Here is an 18,500-nt window from a genome sequence, read left to right as displayed (position 1 = left end):
GTGCATGCTCGTGCCTTATCTGTTAACCCCCAAGTGATAGTGTGTGATTAGCCATCAAAGTGCCAGTGTGCCCGTTCTGCCATAGATTAACACAACACGAGGTGCGTTCAACACAGCTCTGGTGTTGGACCGTGTTCACAACAGGAGTCGCAGCAAAGCAGACAAGTGGAGCTTCCGTCCAAACTCGTCAGCTTGTTGAACTCAGGCCAGCTGTAATGGAAACTCACAGGCTTAAAGAAATCCGTAACGTCGGAGGAGGATTAAAGGTTCAGTGTGTAGTGTTTAGTGACATCTAGTGGTGAAGTTGCATGTTGCAGCTGAATACGCCTCGTCTCACCCTCCCCTTCCAAACATGAAGGAGAACCTGTGGTAGCCTTCAGTTGTCATAAAAAGTCAAAAGGTTTAGTTTGTCCTGTCTGGGCTACTGTAAAAAACATGGCGGCCTCCGTAGAGAGGACCAGCTCCCTATGTTAAAGTGCCAATTCTAGGGTAAAGAAAACAACAATTTATACAATTTAGATGAAACACACCTGTGGAAACATCACTAGGATTATTTAATATTCAGTTTCTGCCAATAGATCCTTTTCACCTGAATCTTACACACTGGACCTTTTTAAAGCTGAATCCAATCAATTCTGACACAACAAAAATACGCGAGAGATTAGAAGAGTTTGATTTAAATAAAGTCCGAACTGAGGTATATCTCATTTCTGGATTCTCAGATTCATCTCAAAAGCTTTGAATCCTCTTCTAGCACATTATCGTTTACTTTTAATCTCATTAGTTCACACGTTCAGGTTTCAGATACTTGCGTTCACACTAAATACGGCCGCATACATTTTCTGTTTCATTTCTCTATTACAGTTTTTCCTTAACTCTGCTGGTCCATTACAGCCCCCAGTCTAATCTATGGATTCTTTGTACTGTAATTGTTGTCATGGTGACAGTGAACAATATTTCTCCTGAGAGAAATGATTTTGGTTTCAGGCTGATCTTATTGATACTTTGTGACTTTATTTTCTTAACTCTAAAATCTTTTTTTCATCCTTTTACTTTTGATATGTCGTGGATCTTTAGTCCTATATATGTATGATATAATGATAGTATACTGTAATATCAATGTGTGCAAACAATAAAGAGATGGTGAATGAACGCTCGGGCCACGCAGTCCTACTCTTATCTAATCACTCACATGAAAGGCTGATCTTTAGAATAATCACTTCATAAATTATTATTTAAGTATTTCCCCTACTATGGGATTGCCTATGAACACAGGGTGATGTAACCTCTCTTTCCAAACAGCAGAGGGTGCTGACGCTCGTTTTTTGGACACAGAGGGCAAACTGCCTGGTGGCAAAGCATCTGAGGAGAATATTCCCCCAATGGCACTGAAATATGAAGTTTAACGCAATGGGTTTTAAATTAATATTTCTATATTTACATTGACACACGGTCGAAAGGCACAATATAACCCAGTAAGGTGAACTTGAGTGGAAAACACGATACCAGACGCACCAACTTCAATGGTAAAATCTTTTATTTAATGGTAACTCAGTAATGTTATTTCCTCTTGGATACAAATCAACTCAAAATACCAGTAGTACAAAAGTAGCCAAACTTGACAGAGCCTTATGCAACAGCGTGGGACAGATGAGCTGTCGGACTGGCTGGCAGTGCCGTCGTGTTTCACAGTGCTGCTTCCACAAGCTCACATTCTGCCTTCACCCTGAATGAAGATCGTCGGAAAGAAACAGACAGAAAAAACAACAGCCGTCCGTTTTTTAATTCACACTCGCAAGTTGGTAGATTATGTAAATCGTTATGAGATCAAAATGATAAACAAAGCACGTTCGAGCCAAGACGACATGTTTACAGTTGATTCTCCTTATTCTGGTAAATTGACGCGTTTAGTTCTTTCACTGTAAAATATGCTGGAGCCTCTTCAACACAAATTATTAGGATAATATGTCGTAACCTCTTTATTTTTGTATTTGTATTTATAAAGCGCCTTGTAACTGTGATTTGAAAGGTGCTAGACACATGTAAAAGGTTATTATTATTATTATTATTGGTGAGGAGTTTGTGTCAGCAGCATTAATATATATATTTATATATTGGTGCAGATGTGAACAGACCCTAACAGAGGCCCCTAAGGAAACGCCAGTAACTCTTACTCTGTGTGTATACTCTATAAATGTAGTATTTATTAAAATGCAACCACAGTATAAAGTGACAAGGCCTTAAAAAGACATTATAGACCTGAAAGTCCTCGTCTGTCTTCACCGTCCCTGTCAAAGAAAAGCATAAAAAACATGGGTTCCTTCTAATTTAGATCCTCTCTACGACCCAGAGCCTCTTGATGATATAATAATGAAGATGCTGCTTTCAACCTCCAATATTTCATTCCAGTATAGAATGTGTTTTAGTGGTGACACACAAACAGGCGTCTGTTTATACTGGGGCTTCCTTAAAAAAAACCAAAACTCATGTTGCAGGGTTTTACTTTCTACACGGTGAGTGAAAGAAGTGAGTGTTTCCCGCGGACACACCTCTGACATGAAAGAGAGCGGTTTGGACAACAGTGAACAAAGTAACAGCCGCACACACACAGAACATGCTTCTGGTGCGTATTTGCCCACAAATGTTGGTTTTAACATGCAGACAGCTTGTGTGAATACAGTGAGACATTGACTAGAAGCCACACACACACACACACACACACTAACGAGCACTGTGATCAAGTGAGGACCCACAAGAAGAGGCTGAGAGCTGAGCTGGGCCCGGAGTCACTGTGCTGCACTTTGATTTTCTCACACATTGTCTGAATATTATTTTGCCCAGGTGAACACACACAAAAAAATTAAAAAGACGTTAGCCCTATTTTTTCTTCTTTTTCAAAACAACGAGATACAATAGTTTTCCCTCGGGCGACGGGCTTGGCGTTAAAACTACATTCCAAAAAAATTTTAAAAACCGCTGCGTAAAGCCACTGGATTTGAACAATTCTTCGCTAATCTACACGCAAACCACAGACGCAGAGAATGGAAAGAATCCACAAATAACACTGTTGGACATCGTTACGGGAACACTGTCGTTTTTAAAGGAGCCATGTTTTTAGTGTAAGCCTGTCTGAGTGCGAGGAAGGCGAGCCTCCACCGGGCTCCTCGTCCGCCGCACAACAGCCGAGGAGGCGCCGACACATCTAACAACGGTTAAGAGTAACAGGGAGCTGCGGCGCCGACGTGACCTTGGAGCTAATGAGCACGCAAACCGAAGGGGAACTGAAAAAAAAAAGCACATGCCAGCGGTGAGTTAAGTTTAGATCCTCGACTTCGACAGCCGGATCATTTTCTGTCCGCTCGTCACATCCCAAACTTTAGATGAGCAAAAAACGCAAACATGATTTTCCCAGAATGATGCTGCATTCATGTCGTGTGGGAATAACATCCAACATCCGCTTCGAGGCTCTTGCACAGACTTTATTTTCACCTGACCAGCTTCATCTCACAAAAACATCACCACAAACCAAACCTCCAGCAAAGTCTCCGGCAACACTACAATAAAAAAAATAAAAAAAAGTGGTATACATCATTTCCTACAGTTCCATCTCCAAAAAAACGCAAATTCACACAGTACATATCAACTGATGGCTACACAAACTATGTAGTTCATATCTCCTGTCTTTCCCATGGGACATGAATGCAGCATTCCACATTATGTTTTCTCTCCTTCTTATGAAATGCTTGTCTACGGGACGTCTCAGCACCCACGGGCGCCAAACCCTCAAAGCTCAGAGAGTGAGTTCAGCTCTTGACCAGTCTCATCAGGATGGAATGTTACAGTCATCACACTGCTGCCCCCCCGTGCCGTCGCTCACTGCTTGACCTCGGGGCTGTAGTCGGGACGCCGCGTCTGGATGATCTTGGGCCGCTGGGGGCGGGGCTTGTCGTCCTGGTCGCTGTCGTCGGGGGCCGAGCTGTCGCCGCGCTCGTCCTCGCAGACGTGGACGACCACGCTGGGGGTGGTGGGCGTGGCGGTGTGGAGCTCATATTTGTCCCCTGGGAATCGCACGGGGGAAGAAAAGGCTCGGTGAGAGATGTGGGACAGTAAAAGCATCGCAGCTCTGTCACATTGTGTGATGCACCATACCTGGTCCGAGCTTTGAGATGGCACACAGCAGGTCGTAGTTGACGACGGGCATAGCGTCTTGAGACTGCTCCCAGCCGACGGGAGGGGAGGCCGGGGGGGAGATCAGGAACTGCTTATCTGGCTTTGGAGGCTCCAGCCGAGGACTCCCTATGTGGACAGACTACAGGACAAAGGGGACAGATTTGAGTTTTGGGTCCCAGTTCTCAAATAAACAGAATGACACCCAGGAACTGTGAACTCGATGCAGTTGGAGGAAAAAGATGCTTTTCAGAGACGTTACCTGGGCAAAGTAGAGTCTCATCTCTTTGCCACTGAAGTCAGTCTTATGCAGCCGCAGTCTGGCCTCCGCTGCAGCCAGAGCATCACTGAAACTGATCCTGACCCGCCGGAAAGACCTGAAGTACTGGAACTGCACTTCTGGGTCGAACGAACGGAACAAGGCCTCAAAGCTGCCCTGTGGGGGGGAGACAGAAAAGGTGGAGGGAGGGGGTGAGAACAGAAGTGACCATCGAAATCAGGATATTGAGACCAGCTTCTGCATCCTCCTCCTCTACTTCCACTCAATTTATTCCCTTGAGCTCTTTTTTCTCCTCTTATCTAAAAATACTGAGCACTGCCAGCCACAGGCCGCCATGAACACAGCTCTGGCACTTGAAGCCGCTCGGAATAAAAATGATAAAAATAGCCTCTTCTACCAGCCGCTATATCTGACGCCTCGCTTTGCTCAAGACAGCCTCTGTGTGTGTGTGTGTGTGTGTGTGTGTGTGTGTGTGTGTGTGTGTGTGTGTGTGTGTGTGTGTGTGTGTGTGTGTGTGTGTGTGTGTGTGTGTGTGTGTCTCTCCTCACTTTTAAATGAACAATAGCTACAGAAGCTAATTAAGAGAAAAAAAAATGTACTTGAAAAGTGACCTTGGCTCCAAGAGGACGCACCCCATACCACTATTTCATCAACTACCAATCAAAAGCAGTCAGGGTGCACACAACAAGACAAAGGGATGAGCTGTAGTGGAGCCCAGTCATGATGCTCGGTTCCCACAGTATCATCACGTCTGCCCAGCGCAGCCACACAACTGCTGGTTAAGTGCTTCACAGCTTCACTTCAGCTCCTGTGACTCTTTCGCTGCATCCAGTCATACGAGTTTGGAGAAAGATTGGCTGTTTGTGTGAAAATATAGAATCTTTAGGGGCTGGCAGCCTTCTGGTTTCAGTTTCTAGATTGACCAATCATGTGTGAGCAGACTTGGATTGCCTGCTGGTAAACAGTTCATGTGGAGAGCAAATAGGTGGAACATATTGACCGATATGCCACAGCTATCGGCTTTTTAATTTATGCTGATAGCTGCAAATCGAGAGCAGCTGAAATGTTGTCTGGACCTAAAACACCTAGAAAAAGTATCGAGGTTTGTGTTTTGTGTGGAGAAACTTTAGACTCGGGTGGACATTCAATCTATAATAAAAAAAAAAAAACGATATATTTTTATCAAAGAAAAACAACATGTCAGTGTAACATTATATAATTAGAACCTTTATCAGCAGGACTGTTTTAGCTGAATTTGTCCAATAAGCGGACTTAAAATGATAAGTGGTGTTTCAGTCGTCACAGTTCGAGGATGTGGATAAAAATAGTGTTGCCTCCTACAGTCATCAGTCAGCATGCTGTGCCCACTGCACTGCAACACAAGAGCAATCACCGAGCGTGGACTTGTGCACTGAGTCATGGACGAATCAAAGGAGGAAGAAGAACAAAGTGTGGCCTTAGGAGGTCAGGTCCCTCATTATCCCAACCCCTCGCCACAATCTTTATAGACGCTCCCTGCAGAGTCTCCACAGCAATTCACAGTACATGACAGAGTAATTCAACATGAGTAGTGTAATTGTATCCGACCTATTTAAATGTGAATACCTATGACACCTCGACCATTACTTCACATGATGACTGCTGATTCAGTCGTTTTTCGGACTTTGCGTATTATGTGAGCATGGAGCTGAGTCTGAATCAAGCACATGACTCAAAATGGCAAATAACCTTCAACGAGCCACTGTACAATCCTGTTGGAATAAAATCTGGATGAGTTTTGATACGATTGATTGAAAACGAAAATAGCTGCGGGCCTTTTGACACTGAAAGGAACTAGGTTCAAGGAAAACATGACGTGCTCTTCAGAACTTGTGACATGATTCTGGTGCAGGTCAATCGCATTATATCGAGGGCTGAGCCATAAAAACAGCACCGATTCAATGATGATTCATTTCAAGCTTGACCGCTCTCTTACCTGCGCCTCAGGACGACTGAACACTTCCTGGTTAGTCACGGAGGCGACCAAGCAGAAGCGGTTACACTTCGTGGTCTTGATGTGCATGATGGGCGATCCCAGGAGCCGAAGCCGTTTCCACCTGATGCCTGAGGTCAGAGTGCAACGGGACGCTGAGACGGACTTCAACGGCGGTGAGGGCGATGGGGGTGATGATGATGAAGAGGAGGGGGGGAATCGGTGGAGCGTTGCCTTCCCCAGGGTGACAGACAAGCAGGAAGTAACAGATGCTCCCCAACAGGAAACAGCTCAGCTCTTGTCCACCTCTGGCTCCCTGCACATGGATCTTCTTTTGTATCCGTAAAAATGTTCGTCTTCTTTTGACGTCACAAGGGAAACGTTGCGAGACACACTACCCCTGCATTCAAACCTCAATCAACACAGAGCCTCCTAACCCACATTCCAAGGTTATCTAGTCATCTGCTGCAACACTCGCAAAAAATAGGCAAAATCCTGTGTCTGTCAGTCGGCCTCGGGGAGCGAGCTCTGCAGCCGCCTGCAAACTGGAGGAATTTTCCAGAGATTTGGGTGTGGAGAGCTGGAAATGTCACTCAGTCTCTACTGAGCTCAGCCTCTCTCTCTCTCTCTCTCTCTCTCCTCCTGCTACACAGCCGCTTAAATGAGCCCCTGCCAGTCGATGACGCATTACCCACAATCCCATCCCCTCCTCTTCCTGTGTCATTCAGCCGTTCTTTCATGGCAAGCCAATCGCCTGTGGAAAGGGGAGGGACAGTCTGGTACTTTTTTTTTTCCATCCTATCGCTCGACTGATAGATACAAGCTAATGCTGACTAATCAGACATAAAGAGGGCCTGTGTGTGTGTGTGTGTGTGTGTGTGTGTGTGTGTGTGTGTGTGTGTGTGTGTGTGTGTGTGTGTGTGTGTGTGTGTGTGTGTGTGTGTGTGTGTGTGTGTGTGTGTGTGTGTGTGTGTGTGTGTGTGTGTGGAGAGAGAGAGACTGGAAAATAATGACATCACTATTGAGCAAACAAAAAGCCCTGATCCGCTTTCTGTTGCATTTCATCTCAAGACAAAAAAATCCTTTGTTTGAACGGAAACTATGTGACAATGAGCCTTTCACCTCCCGGTTTCCCACAGAGCCTCATCACCTGACTGCTGAGTGCACGGGGCAAGATGTGGAAACATGTCAACCTCAGTAAATATGAATGAGGCAGAGAGAGCAAGACAGAAAGGGGGAGAGAGAGAGAGAGAGAGCAGCAGCAAACAGACAAAGGGAGAGAAAGAGACGGCTGGTAGGAAGAATGTAGGATGGAGGGATGAAGGGATACAAAGCAAGAGGCGAGCGCGCTGCTGCTCATGGAAAGTATGCAGTTTGATAACATGCTTTTATGAGGTATTAATAGCAGAGAGCTTGAAGTGGAGGGAAAGTGTGTGTGTGTGTGTGGGTGCAGTTGGAAAAACACAGCCAACACTTGCACCTGTGTTGGAGAACTTCGTGGTCGCGAGCAGGACAGCGACACGTTCCGGTTTGTTGCGTCTGATCCTCTACAAAGTCCGACATTTAACATCTGGAGGAGATAAAAGCTTTTATGCTCACACTTAGCGGAACATTAATTATTCAATTAACGGCACTAGAAAGGCATCTGGCATGTATTAATCTTGGATTAGCATGTGGTCTGTGAATTGTTGGCCCATTAGAAGATGTCATGGGGTGGATCTAACCACAAGTCCTTTATGGTATATCTTGCACATCATTTCCTATACATTTAAATGAAATATTGAGATATATATACATGTTTTTCCATTCGACCGCCTTCCACTTCTTTTATTGACAGATTGATGGATTCTGAGTTCTCGTCTGCACGGAGATATTTTGTTAGAGGGAGGTCGCGTGGATGGAGCTTTTTATTTTGTTGCCCCTTGGCAGGCTTGCGGCTGTTCAGCCAATCAAAATGAAAGCAGGCTTTTAAGGAGTCCTCTTAAGGAAAACAGATAATGCATGTTTCAGTCAGAGGTTCATCTTGAGGCTGCATCACAGGCAGTTTGAGATAAATAACTCAAAATCCTCTAAAGCTTCTCTAGTAGACTGGCAGATTCAGTATAGTATACCATATACCTATATATAAATCGTAAATGGACTGTATTATAGAGCACTTTCCGTCTTATAGACCATTGAAAGCACTTTACAGGGTGAGCCTGGGATCAAACCACCAACTTTCTACTTAATGGAACGACCCTCTCTACCTCCTGAGCAGCAGCCGCCCGTGTTCAACTTCTGTTCACACGGAAACCTTCTCCCCTTCGGCCTTTAAAGATCAGCTTCCGCGGGGACCTCCTCCTCGTTGTGGAGGAGCCTTTGAGGCATAAAGCTTCCAACTAAACCCGGACATGCTTTCCTGGATATGACATTTCACTGCAAGGCTTTTTAAATACATTGTATAAATTCTAGTTTTTTTAATTGCTGATGAGTCTTATTTCACTGGTTCCTGTAGCAACACATCGACATCAGCACAATGCCTTTGTGTTCTGTTTACACGGGTCTGTTTTCAGTCTGAACACTCAAATTCGCACGAGCAGACACTTCAGAGGACGAAGCTGCCTGCTCCTTGACCTGTTGGTGGAAACTGGAGCAACTGGAGGAATCCTGGACAAGACACACAAAGACAAAGGGACCTCAGGGGAGTTGACCCTGGGACCTTCTGGCCATGAGGTGGCGGCTAACACAGACTGCGGTGACCTAACAGTCTCCGTGGCTATTTAGACGCTTGAGTAAATCTCATCCATGTACAGGCAGTGACACCTGGCAGGTTGTCTGGCTGGAACGAGTCTATCCTTTGCTATTAGACCAACGTGTAGACGTTCTGTTCAGGATCACTAAGGCCCCTGAGCGCGGTGTTAATACACAGTGAATTGACTAAAAGCACTGTCCTGTGTGTATGTGTGTGTGTATGTGTGTGCTGAATGGAAAATGTGTGTGTGGAAAGTAAAGTGGTGTAATGTTGATGAGCCTCCTGACAGTGAAACTGATGCTCTCATGTAAGTGCTGTTTGTTGATGTTAAACATTACCATGTGAGTAAGTGTGTGGAAGGTGCTAATCATCTCCAGACCTCAACCTCACCCTGGTGTGTGTGTGTGTGTGTGTGTGTGTGTGTGTGTGTGTGTGTGTGTGTGTGTGTGTGTGTGTGTGTGTGTGTGTGTGTGTGTGTGTGTGTGTGTGTGTGTGTGTGTGTGTGTGTGAGAGAGAGAGTGTGTGTGTGTGAGAGTGTGTGAGTGTGAGAGAGAGCGCGCATGTCCTGCATTTTTTCCATCACGCTGTGTTTTTTTTTCATCTTCCTATTTTTTCCATTCCCTCACTTGACAGACAGGCAACACCCCCCCCCCCCCCCCCACACACACATAAAGACAGGTGTGCACATGCACAGTGCACACACGAACAAATCTCGAATGCTTACCACATACTGGACAGTGTTGTGTTACCAGCCAGCTGCTACATTGTTATTGCATCATGCTCTTCTTTCCAACGCCGAGGCGATGGTTGATACTGGTGGGAGCCACAGCTTCGCCCACACTGGCAAATAAAAAATACTGAATATAACTGAAATAGCAGCAAGATGGTGGATCACACTGATTACCATCGAGCGTTAACTTATTTGATGACTCATGTTTCTCACAGTCAGATTGATGGAGCTCTGCAGTGATGGTTGTCTTTCTGAAATCAAGCCACTCCAGCTGCATCTGGCAACATTCATCTTATAACTTTTGGACCAAATCAAGTTTAACTGTGGCTGATGCCCCCCTCAGCGTTGTCAGTTTCTATGTCTTTGTCTCCCCAATTAAAATTCCAGCTACACCATCTTTATTTTTAAACCCCAACCACTGTCCTGACACAAAGCCCGGTCTCATCAAGGTTACACAGGCCTGACTCCTGTGACAGGCTCCTTCCTTGTGGCTTGAACAAAATCCCATATCTGAGCAGGAACCGAGCGCCTGCAGCACAGTGACACATCGGTGCCTGTTCCAGCTCTGCCTCTGTGTCACTGAACTTATGGAGAAAAACAACAGCAGATCTAGATAATGCAAACGCTGAGTCAGCGCTTGTCCAGCAAAACATTCCGATTTTCCATTTGGGCCGAAACTTCCTTGTCCCATGTGGGTTACCTGGTAAGGGTTCGTTTACATACTTGTCATCAGGGTGGTTGGAAACATGATTCACATCTATCTTTGTTTAACCCGTTTATCCTGTTGTGTAAGACTGTCGACTAATGCTGATATTCACTGTGCTGAGAACTGTGATCACACATTTCATCACACACACTCTCACTCACTGTCCTGATTAAAATCAGAATAATAAGTCTGAGATTGGAATTTGATTACATCTCTCGTCTTGGTGACTACATCCACAGCTGCAACAGGGTGCGTCCGGCTGGAAAAGTCCCGGAAATTTGCCTGACTTTCCAGACCTGCATCAGAGTTTTCCCTGACCTGAATCTGTTCTTCCATGCTGGTTTATTAATACTGGCGGCTCTGAGCTGAAACCAGTTTAACTTGCACATCACACTGGAAAATATATTCCATACTTTCTGTTAACGGACCTAAAATGTTCTTCTCTCTCCGGACAATATATTCTCAGACTTCCTCTGCTATATATATATATATATATAATTATCATCATTATAATAACCACTCTGACAGTGATTGAATAAAAGATGCCCACCCGGACTCTGTTCTCTTTAAACTCACTCTGTAAAGTGCCTATACAATGTATGTAGGTTTATAAAAAAGGGGAATTGAATTACTGAATGTGTGACATCATATGTCATTTCTGCCATTTCTTGTTACTTCTCAGCTGAAAGACAAAGTCCAGACCATGAGTATTATCAGAGTTTTTCAGGTTCTGAGCTTCAGCACAGTCGTTTTGTAATAAAGTATAACTTAAAGTGCCATGTCTCAGCTTTAAGTCCAGTAGGTTTATACCAATATATAAAAGAACAGTGCAGTTAAACTAAATCATTATATTTAATATTTGTCAGGTCAGGTCTGTATGCATTTGGACAGTGACACCATTTTTGGAATCTGCCTCTGCACTCTCTGCTCGACAAACAGCTACAGTTAGCCATCTTATCTTATTCCATCCCTCTCACCCAACATTTAAGTACAACCGTTTGTGTTTTCACAAATTCCATGGGCAGTCACACACACCTCAGTGGAATATTCTGCCATATGATACATCAGCTGACCTTCAAAACTTTGCCAATGCCCCGTGGAAAAGCAGCAGGATCCTGGAATAAATGAAGGAAGAAAACATCTCCTCTCTTCACCTCGTTGTTTTTCCTTTTCCATCAACGTCAGCAGACTCCACCTGGCTCATCTCACAACCCCCCTGCATGCATATGTCTGGCAAAATGCCTGTGTGTACCAGCAATCGGTTAAGTATGTGTTTAACGGGCTGTCGTGTTCCCACAGGATCCCACAGATGAGCCGTGACTGTTACGGTGGCTTTTGTTGGGCGACAGCTTGGCAAGAAACATTATATTTAGTGCAAACCAAGAAACCAGAAACAAAGAAAGGGTAGAGTTGTTTTTCCCACTGTCTGACTTTTGTTCTCCAGTCTTGAATCCTGATATTTTTTAAATCCACTATCGATCATGAAATGCCCACAGTGGGATTAATAAAGTTGTTTGAATTGAATAAAATTAAACTTTAGGAAGTTCAGCTTTTAAGCAACTCACGACTGAAGTGTTTTGTTGACATAACAGTGTGTGTGTTTTAACTATTACCTCCATCTAGTGGTCTGAATGACTGAAAAGAAATCTCAATATTGTTGTTGTTTTGTTTTGTTTTGCCTCCCACCACTTGGGGGAGTAGTGCCGCTGTCAGCCAGGAAAGAGGTGTATATAATCAGTGGGGTTATCTGACCCAGGTGTTGGCTGAAGGTAAGCAGCAAACAGTTTTGACCGTGTGGGAATGGATGCAAAGGAAAAGGTTGATTTGTTTGTGTATGTTTTTGGAAAATACATTTATCAAGAGTACAAGTGGTTCTGCTCTCTTTTATTTGGAAACTGGACAGAACAATTACTCAGCAACCATGGTAAGTAAATGTGGAGCCTCAGGACAGCAAAAGGAACGTCTCAATAGGCAGCAAGTCTACGACATCATCTGCACGACTTCAAGCAGAAGGGGCTGCACTCATGGCACTGGCTGCAGCGCTACAGGAAAAACACACCTTGGAGGAGCAAGTGGAGCAACTAAGAAGGAAAAAAGAGCAACTTGAAACTGAAATGGCAGCATCGACAGCAAAATGATCAGAGTTAAATGCCTCATATCATGGCGGTGTTCCAAAGGCACATTCGACAACAGAGGAGATTGTTTGTACTATCTGGAGCAATTCACTAGGGGGCAGCCTAGAGATCTGGTGAGCAGCTGCCAACACATGGCTCCAGAAAGAGGTTATGCTGTGGCCAGAGACCTCCTTGGAAATTAAAGGTCACAGCTGCCTCTGTGGACAAAATCATTGGATGGCCTGCTGTTAAGGCAGAAGATAGTAAAGGGCTACAGGCCTCTGCATTGTTTCTACGAGAATGTTGCAACGCCATGGAGGAACTGCAGTATTTAGATGAACTCAATGTGCCTGCAAACATGAAAACAATAATGCAGAAACTTCCTTACAAGCTCGGAGAGAAATGGAGAGTGACTGCATGTGACATCTCTGAAACCCAAGGTCGCAGATCTGTTATCAAGTTCATTGAGTACCAAGTCAAAATCCTTTCTGATCCAATCTTTGGCGACATCCAGGAGACTCGAGCTGGTATAAATAAAAGAAGCAACAAGGCAAAGTTGGAGCAGTTCAAAAGAAACCTGCTGTCTTTATGTCTATTGAACCAGAAACAACACAAAGTATCACACCTACAATCTTAGACATTGTTTCCTGTCTGTACTTTACCAATGGACACACATTGGAGCATTGTCTACAATTAAGAAAACAAACTCATCGGGGAAAACTGGACTTCCTGAAGGAGAAAGGAGTTTGCTTTGGTTGCCTGCGCATAGGACACATGAGCAAGGATTGCGATAAGCCCATATCATGCAAAGTTGTCTTACATGTCAATGTTAAGTGTACAAAGTGAAACAAAATCATTCAAACTTGTGTGTTTCTGGATCCAGGAAGTACAGACACTTTCTGTTCTGGAGGTTTCAATCTCACAAAGTGGATCAGCAACAGTCATGAGGTGCTATCGGTAATTCCAGAAGAACACAGATCCAAGAACTTAAAGGAGTTGGATCTAGACCGAGACAAGCTGCCAATTGAACGAGCCCCTTGGACTACAACGGTGCATTGAGATGGACACCTTCAAGTTCAAATTAAACATCCGAGAGCAACCACACACAATTTGATCTATGATCAGTTCCGTCTATGATCCATCGGGATTCGGGATGATTTTGCAAGACCTGTGTTTGGTTGAAATATGGTTGGGATGATCCAATACCCAAATCCTTTCAACAGAAAGGGAACAGATGGTTGGAAGATCTTGAAAGACTGGCCAAAGGGTGACTGCAGCTGTCACTCAAAGAGAGATACAGGACGTGTGTGTGGGCGTGCACAGCAGCTCACCAGACTCCATGAAAGAAATGACGATCAAGCGTTTCTTTGCAAAATAACACAACAGACTATTGTAATAAATGCGTAATGAATCCGAGAGCACCACTCTTACACTCGGCTATCATCGGCTACACTAACGCAACACAATAACATGTTAGTGAACGGTGAGCCTAACAAAGTGCTACACAGCATTTAGCTCTTACCTTGAGGATGCCTTCCCCGAACAGGTCCTCCGGCACTCTGCAGGCGATCAGGGCGTTTGGCAAATCTGTGAACTTCACATCTACCGTCGCCTCCTCCGCGCCGCCCTTCTTCGACCGCTGCATCTCGACTCCCGGTGGTTTTCTCTTGTGTGTTCTCTTGTCTGGAAAACACAGGAGCCGCAAATCAGAAATCCACACACAAAAAGTTAGCTAGCAAGCTAACGTCCCCCCCCCCATCAATGACTTTCTAAGTGTCAAAAGCTGACGTAGTGGCTCACGCTACTTCAATTGAGTGTTCTACGCACCAATAAAGTGGTTATTTCATGTTAACGCAGCCCAGTTTACGATGTTTCCATCCAAACAGCTAACGGAGCCCAAAGCTTCAAAGCGGCTCTCGGTGTATTAGCTCACAAGCTGCACTAAGCTGGGCTAGCTGGGACGTTATGCTAACCAGGAAGCTGGAATAACGCCGCTGAACGAGCTGGACGCCCGATATCCCGCGGATTTCTCCTGCCGCGTGGCTCTGGGTGGAGGTGGTCGCTCGGCAGGAGGTGTTGTCTCAAACCGAAACACTCAGATATTCTTTGGTATTAACTATAAATAAACCTCCTGGGGTAATTTGGTTAGCATGACGCACAGGATCAGGGAGATGACGTCAGGCCAGCAGCAGCAGCTTCTTCTACTTCTTTTTGTTGTTTTAATGGTGGTTGGCACCTAACGTTAAAAGGTGCAATACCGCCACCTACTAGGCTGGAGGAAGTGTTTGGTCTTCGGAAATACATGCAAACAACAAACAAACAAAACTTAACTTAAACTTAGATCCTGTTCATTAAACCAGTTTCTTTTAAAAACTCAAACAATGTTATACTTTTTCCTTCTCCAATATTAAACAAATTCTTCAGGTTGAACTCGTCCACCCCAGATTTCCTCAGCTCCTTTTGGAGTTTTTCTCTCTGTGTGTAATATGTTTGGCATTGACAGATGACCTGCTCCACAGTTTCCTCCCCTAAACCACATTCACACTGTCCTGGTGGACGTTTCCCTATTAAGTGCATTGTTTGATTTAGTCCTGTGTGTCCTATTCTTGGCCTTGATATAACGGTTTGTTCTCTAGTGTTGTTTCCCTATTGTTTTCATCTGCATGTCATCTGTCAATGCCAGAAATATAACACACACAGAGAGAAACACTACACACGGAGCTGAGGAAATGTGGGGTGGAAGAGTTCAACCTGAAGAATTTGTTTAATATTGGAGAAGGAAAGTATTATTTACGTTTTTAAAAGAAACTGGTTTAATGAAGAGAGGATCTAAGTTTAAGTTAGGTTTTTGTTTTGTTTTGTTTGTTTGTATTTCCGCAGACCAAACACTCTGACCCACACTCCAGCCGGGTAGGTGGCGGTAATGCACCTTTTTAACGTTAGGTGCCACCCTCCATTAAACAACAAAAAGAAGAAGAAGAAAGCGCGATGTTCAAATCTGTTTCCGGTTTCATTCGGTGCGCCAAACATGGAGCCGTCTCATAACAGGTAAAAATCTTCCTGCCTTTTTCACAGTGAAATCACGCTGTTTTATAAATCGCATTTACCTTCATGACAACTTAACGACCGGGTTCAGTCCACAGCGTGTTTCTGTGCTGCTTAATACACGATACTTCCCGCTGTTACCCGTATGAAGACACGACTCAACCAAACAACATTCAGCAATCGCGTAGTTGAACTTCACGCCACTTTTTGTGACATGTGCCAAACTGATAAATGGCCAAACGAGATCATTTATAAGTCTTTAGCGTCCTTCTTTCAATTCGGCATAGATAATATACCACGGGAGAACTTAACTAAATCGAAATTGTGACAGTTGTATGCCTCTTCTCTTGTCTCTCAGGCGTGTTCCTCCAAAATAAAACAATAACAGAAGCCTAAACGGACCCTCAACGTGTACAATCAAGTGTTTTGTGTCTAATTCTACTGACGAAATCAAGTTTTAACCAAGATTTCTTATTGAATTTCACTTAATGATTTATATATAAACAAGAAAGATGTCCACGTACAGTATCAGATTGTGATGCCTCTTTACTATGTTATTGTGAGGAGAACTTAATGAAGCTTGTTACTTTATTCTTGTTTCTAAATAAAAACGAATTCAATAGAAGCCACCTGGTTTTTATCTTATTCTTGATCCAAAATATTTGTGGAATGGCTTGGTTGTTATAAAAGTGTACAAATTCATCATTTAAGAGAATAAACTGATGTCATGGTGGTGACCTGTGTGATTTCCAGTGTGGTGAGGACTCCCCTCAACAGTGTCATTGTTCAGAGGAGGAGCAAAACCAAGAGCTACCGGCAGTCGTACCGCAGCTGCTTAGGTGCCGCCTCACGGCTCGGCCTGACTCCAGCGCTAACCGCACGGAGGCTCAACACCAGCAGAAGAGCTCCAAAGTCCCATAATATCAGCGTGAGTCCAACCGTCCCATTATTATCCATGTTTTAAAATCAATCTTTGCACAAAATGTACAGAATGGTCATCCTCTCTTTCTCTTTGCCACAGGAGAAGGTGAATCCAGAGCATCTGGCCTTGCTGTTGAAAACGGAGTGGAAGCTGTCATACGTCAGTCCTCTGTACAAGTTCAGGCACACCCAGCTGAAGAGCTACTCCAGGCAGCTGTCTGCGTATATTGCTGCGGAGAAGCAGCAGGGCTTGGCGGTGGAAGTGGAGGGACTGCAGAGCGGTTTCAGGGTCGCTCTCTCTGTGGTGCAGGGGTTGACGGAGACGGACGATGACGCTGAGACCGTCCTCATACAGGTGAGCACAGGACTCTGTCGAAGCGTGGAGGCTTTTCAGGCTGACTTTGTCACATGGATTTAGTTTTTTCATTCTAAAGCCAGTCGTGGTACATGGTTCAGTATATTCCACATTAGTTACTCAGGAAAAATAATACACAATTCATGCTGCAGCACTTCAAGATCAGACAATCAGCCGAATCTGTGTGAGATCCTTGTATTCTTTGTTTATAACTGTTACCTTTGCCCCAACAGATCCATGCAAACCCTTTGTTCGCCAGACAGGACGAACCCCAGAGGTCGGTGTGGAGCGGCTGGCTGACCTGCATCAACGGCAACACGGATTACCTGCACTCCCTTCCCAAAGACTTCACCTGTCTGCCGCTCTTCGGCTGCAGCGGCTCCGAGTATCTCAGCGGTTTGGTCAAATCCTGGTTCCAGCAAACATTTGACTGCTGCTTCGGGCCCCTGGAAATAAACCACACCAGTTTGCAGTGGCTGGTGGCTCTATGGACTAACTGCCACACGGAATCCAGCATTCAGCACCTCAAAATGATCTGGACTCTCCCCGTTGTGCCACCGGTGCAGATCACCTACACGGTTAACCCCCAAGATGCCTGGGAGCTGTGGTGCAGTGTGAGGACGGGTCAGCAGAAGGAGAACGAGGAAGAGGAGGGGGGGAGTAGTATTGATATTAAGGAGGTGATGAGGCTCATGCAGGGGCTGAAGGGACATTTCTTCAGACACTTCAGGCTGGATCTGTCGGCAGGAAGTTTGAGGCAGGTCACGACAGCCCTGGGCTCAGCCAAGTGTAACGGCAGGATCAAGGTACGATGTGGCAGAAATGGCTGTTCTCGTAAAGTTTTTCACAAGATCGATTTTCGTTTCACCGTCTTTTGAGCAAACACAATAATATTTGTTCCCCTTTTCTTTCAGATCTCCAACAGCAGGTACATGATCACCACCCTGACTCTACTGACAGAGTGTGCCCTCCTCAAAATGCCCATCTGAGCAATAAAGACTTTAACAGGAACTGCAATGTTGCAAAAGCAGCATTCATTTGAGAGACAGCTTCTCCCAGGACCGGACACGCTGCTTTTATATTACAATCCCTTCGTTTTTTGTTATTTTTTAACAACCATGCTAAACTTTTTTTAATAAAATAACTTTTTTTTCCACGACATAGAGCGGAAATGCATTTTTTCACCATTTTAAAATCTTGGAGAAATTCCTTTCACCCAGACTACAATTTAAACGCATGTAATCTTGTGGTTGTAATTACTGTTACTATTATGTTTTTAGGAAAAAGTTCTTATGTTCCAGCTTCTTAACCCTGTTGTCTACTTTGTCTGTTAAGCAAAAATGCTTAGGTTCCACCCTTTCTTGTAAATACTATATTTGACATATTTGTTAACTTTATCTTGTCATTCTTAATTGTTAATAAAAGCTAAAAATGTTAAAGCGTTTGGGCATAATGTACAGGTTCCAAGTGGGTTTGTAG

The 18,500-nt window shown here is 44.5% G+C and overlaps 2 protein-coding genes across 5 annotated transcripts; one reads left to right on the top strand and one right to left on the bottom strand.

Annotated features, from left to right (window-relative positions):
• Positions 1 to 1,519: 1,519 nt before the first annotated feature.
• LOC118103527 (calcipressin-1) lies at positions 1,520 to 14,906 on the bottom strand. 4 transcript variants are annotated; one of them, XM_035150574.2, is made up of 6 exons: positions 14,674 to 14,906; positions 14,223 to 14,383; positions 4,430 to 4,603; positions 4,150 to 4,309; positions 3,886 to 4,058; positions 1,520 to 1,726 (listed from the first exon to the last, which is right to left on the bottom strand). In XM_035150574.2, exons 2-6 carry the CDS (start codon positions 14,343 to 14,345, stop codon positions 1,709 to 1,711), a joined length of 648 nt encoding a protein of 215 aa, XP_035006465.1. In that variant the 5' UTR covers positions 14,346 to 14,383; positions 14,674 to 14,906; the 3' UTR covers positions 1,520 to 1,708. The 4 variants fall into 4 exon arrangements, with proteins under 4 accessions (XP_035006465.1, XP_035006464.1, XP_035006466.1 ...); XM_035150573.2 differs by having other exon boundaries at positions 14,528 to 14,905; XM_035150575.2 differs by having other exon boundaries at positions 1,520 to 4,058; positions 14,528 to 14,904.
• Positions 14,907 to 15,586: 680 nt separating this feature from the next.
• Positions 15,587 to 18,476, top strand: cenpl (centromere protein L). Its single transcript, XM_035150570.2, has 5 exons — positions 15,587 to 15,748; positions 16,499 to 16,673; positions 16,767 to 17,021; positions 17,255 to 17,827; positions 17,936 to 18,476. Exons 1-5 carry the CDS (start codon positions 15,624 to 15,626, stop codon positions 18,008 to 18,010), a joined length of 1,203 nt encoding a protein of 400 aa, XP_035006461.2. The 5' UTR covers positions 15,587 to 15,623; the 3' UTR covers positions 18,011 to 18,476.
• The last annotated feature ends 24 nt before the right edge of the window (positions 18,477 to 18,500 follow it).

The sequence above is a fragment of the Hippoglossus stenolepis genome, chromosome 24, assembly GCF_022539355.2.
Source record: "Hippoglossus stenolepis isolate QCI-W04-F060 chromosome 24, HSTE1.2, whole genome shotgun sequence".
Taxonomy (NCBI): domain Eukaryota; kingdom Metazoa; phylum Chordata; class Actinopteri; order Pleuronectiformes; family Pleuronectidae; genus Hippoglossus; species Hippoglossus stenolepis.
Note: the sequence above shows the minus strand (reverse complement) of the source record. Positions and strands in the feature narration are given on the sequence as shown.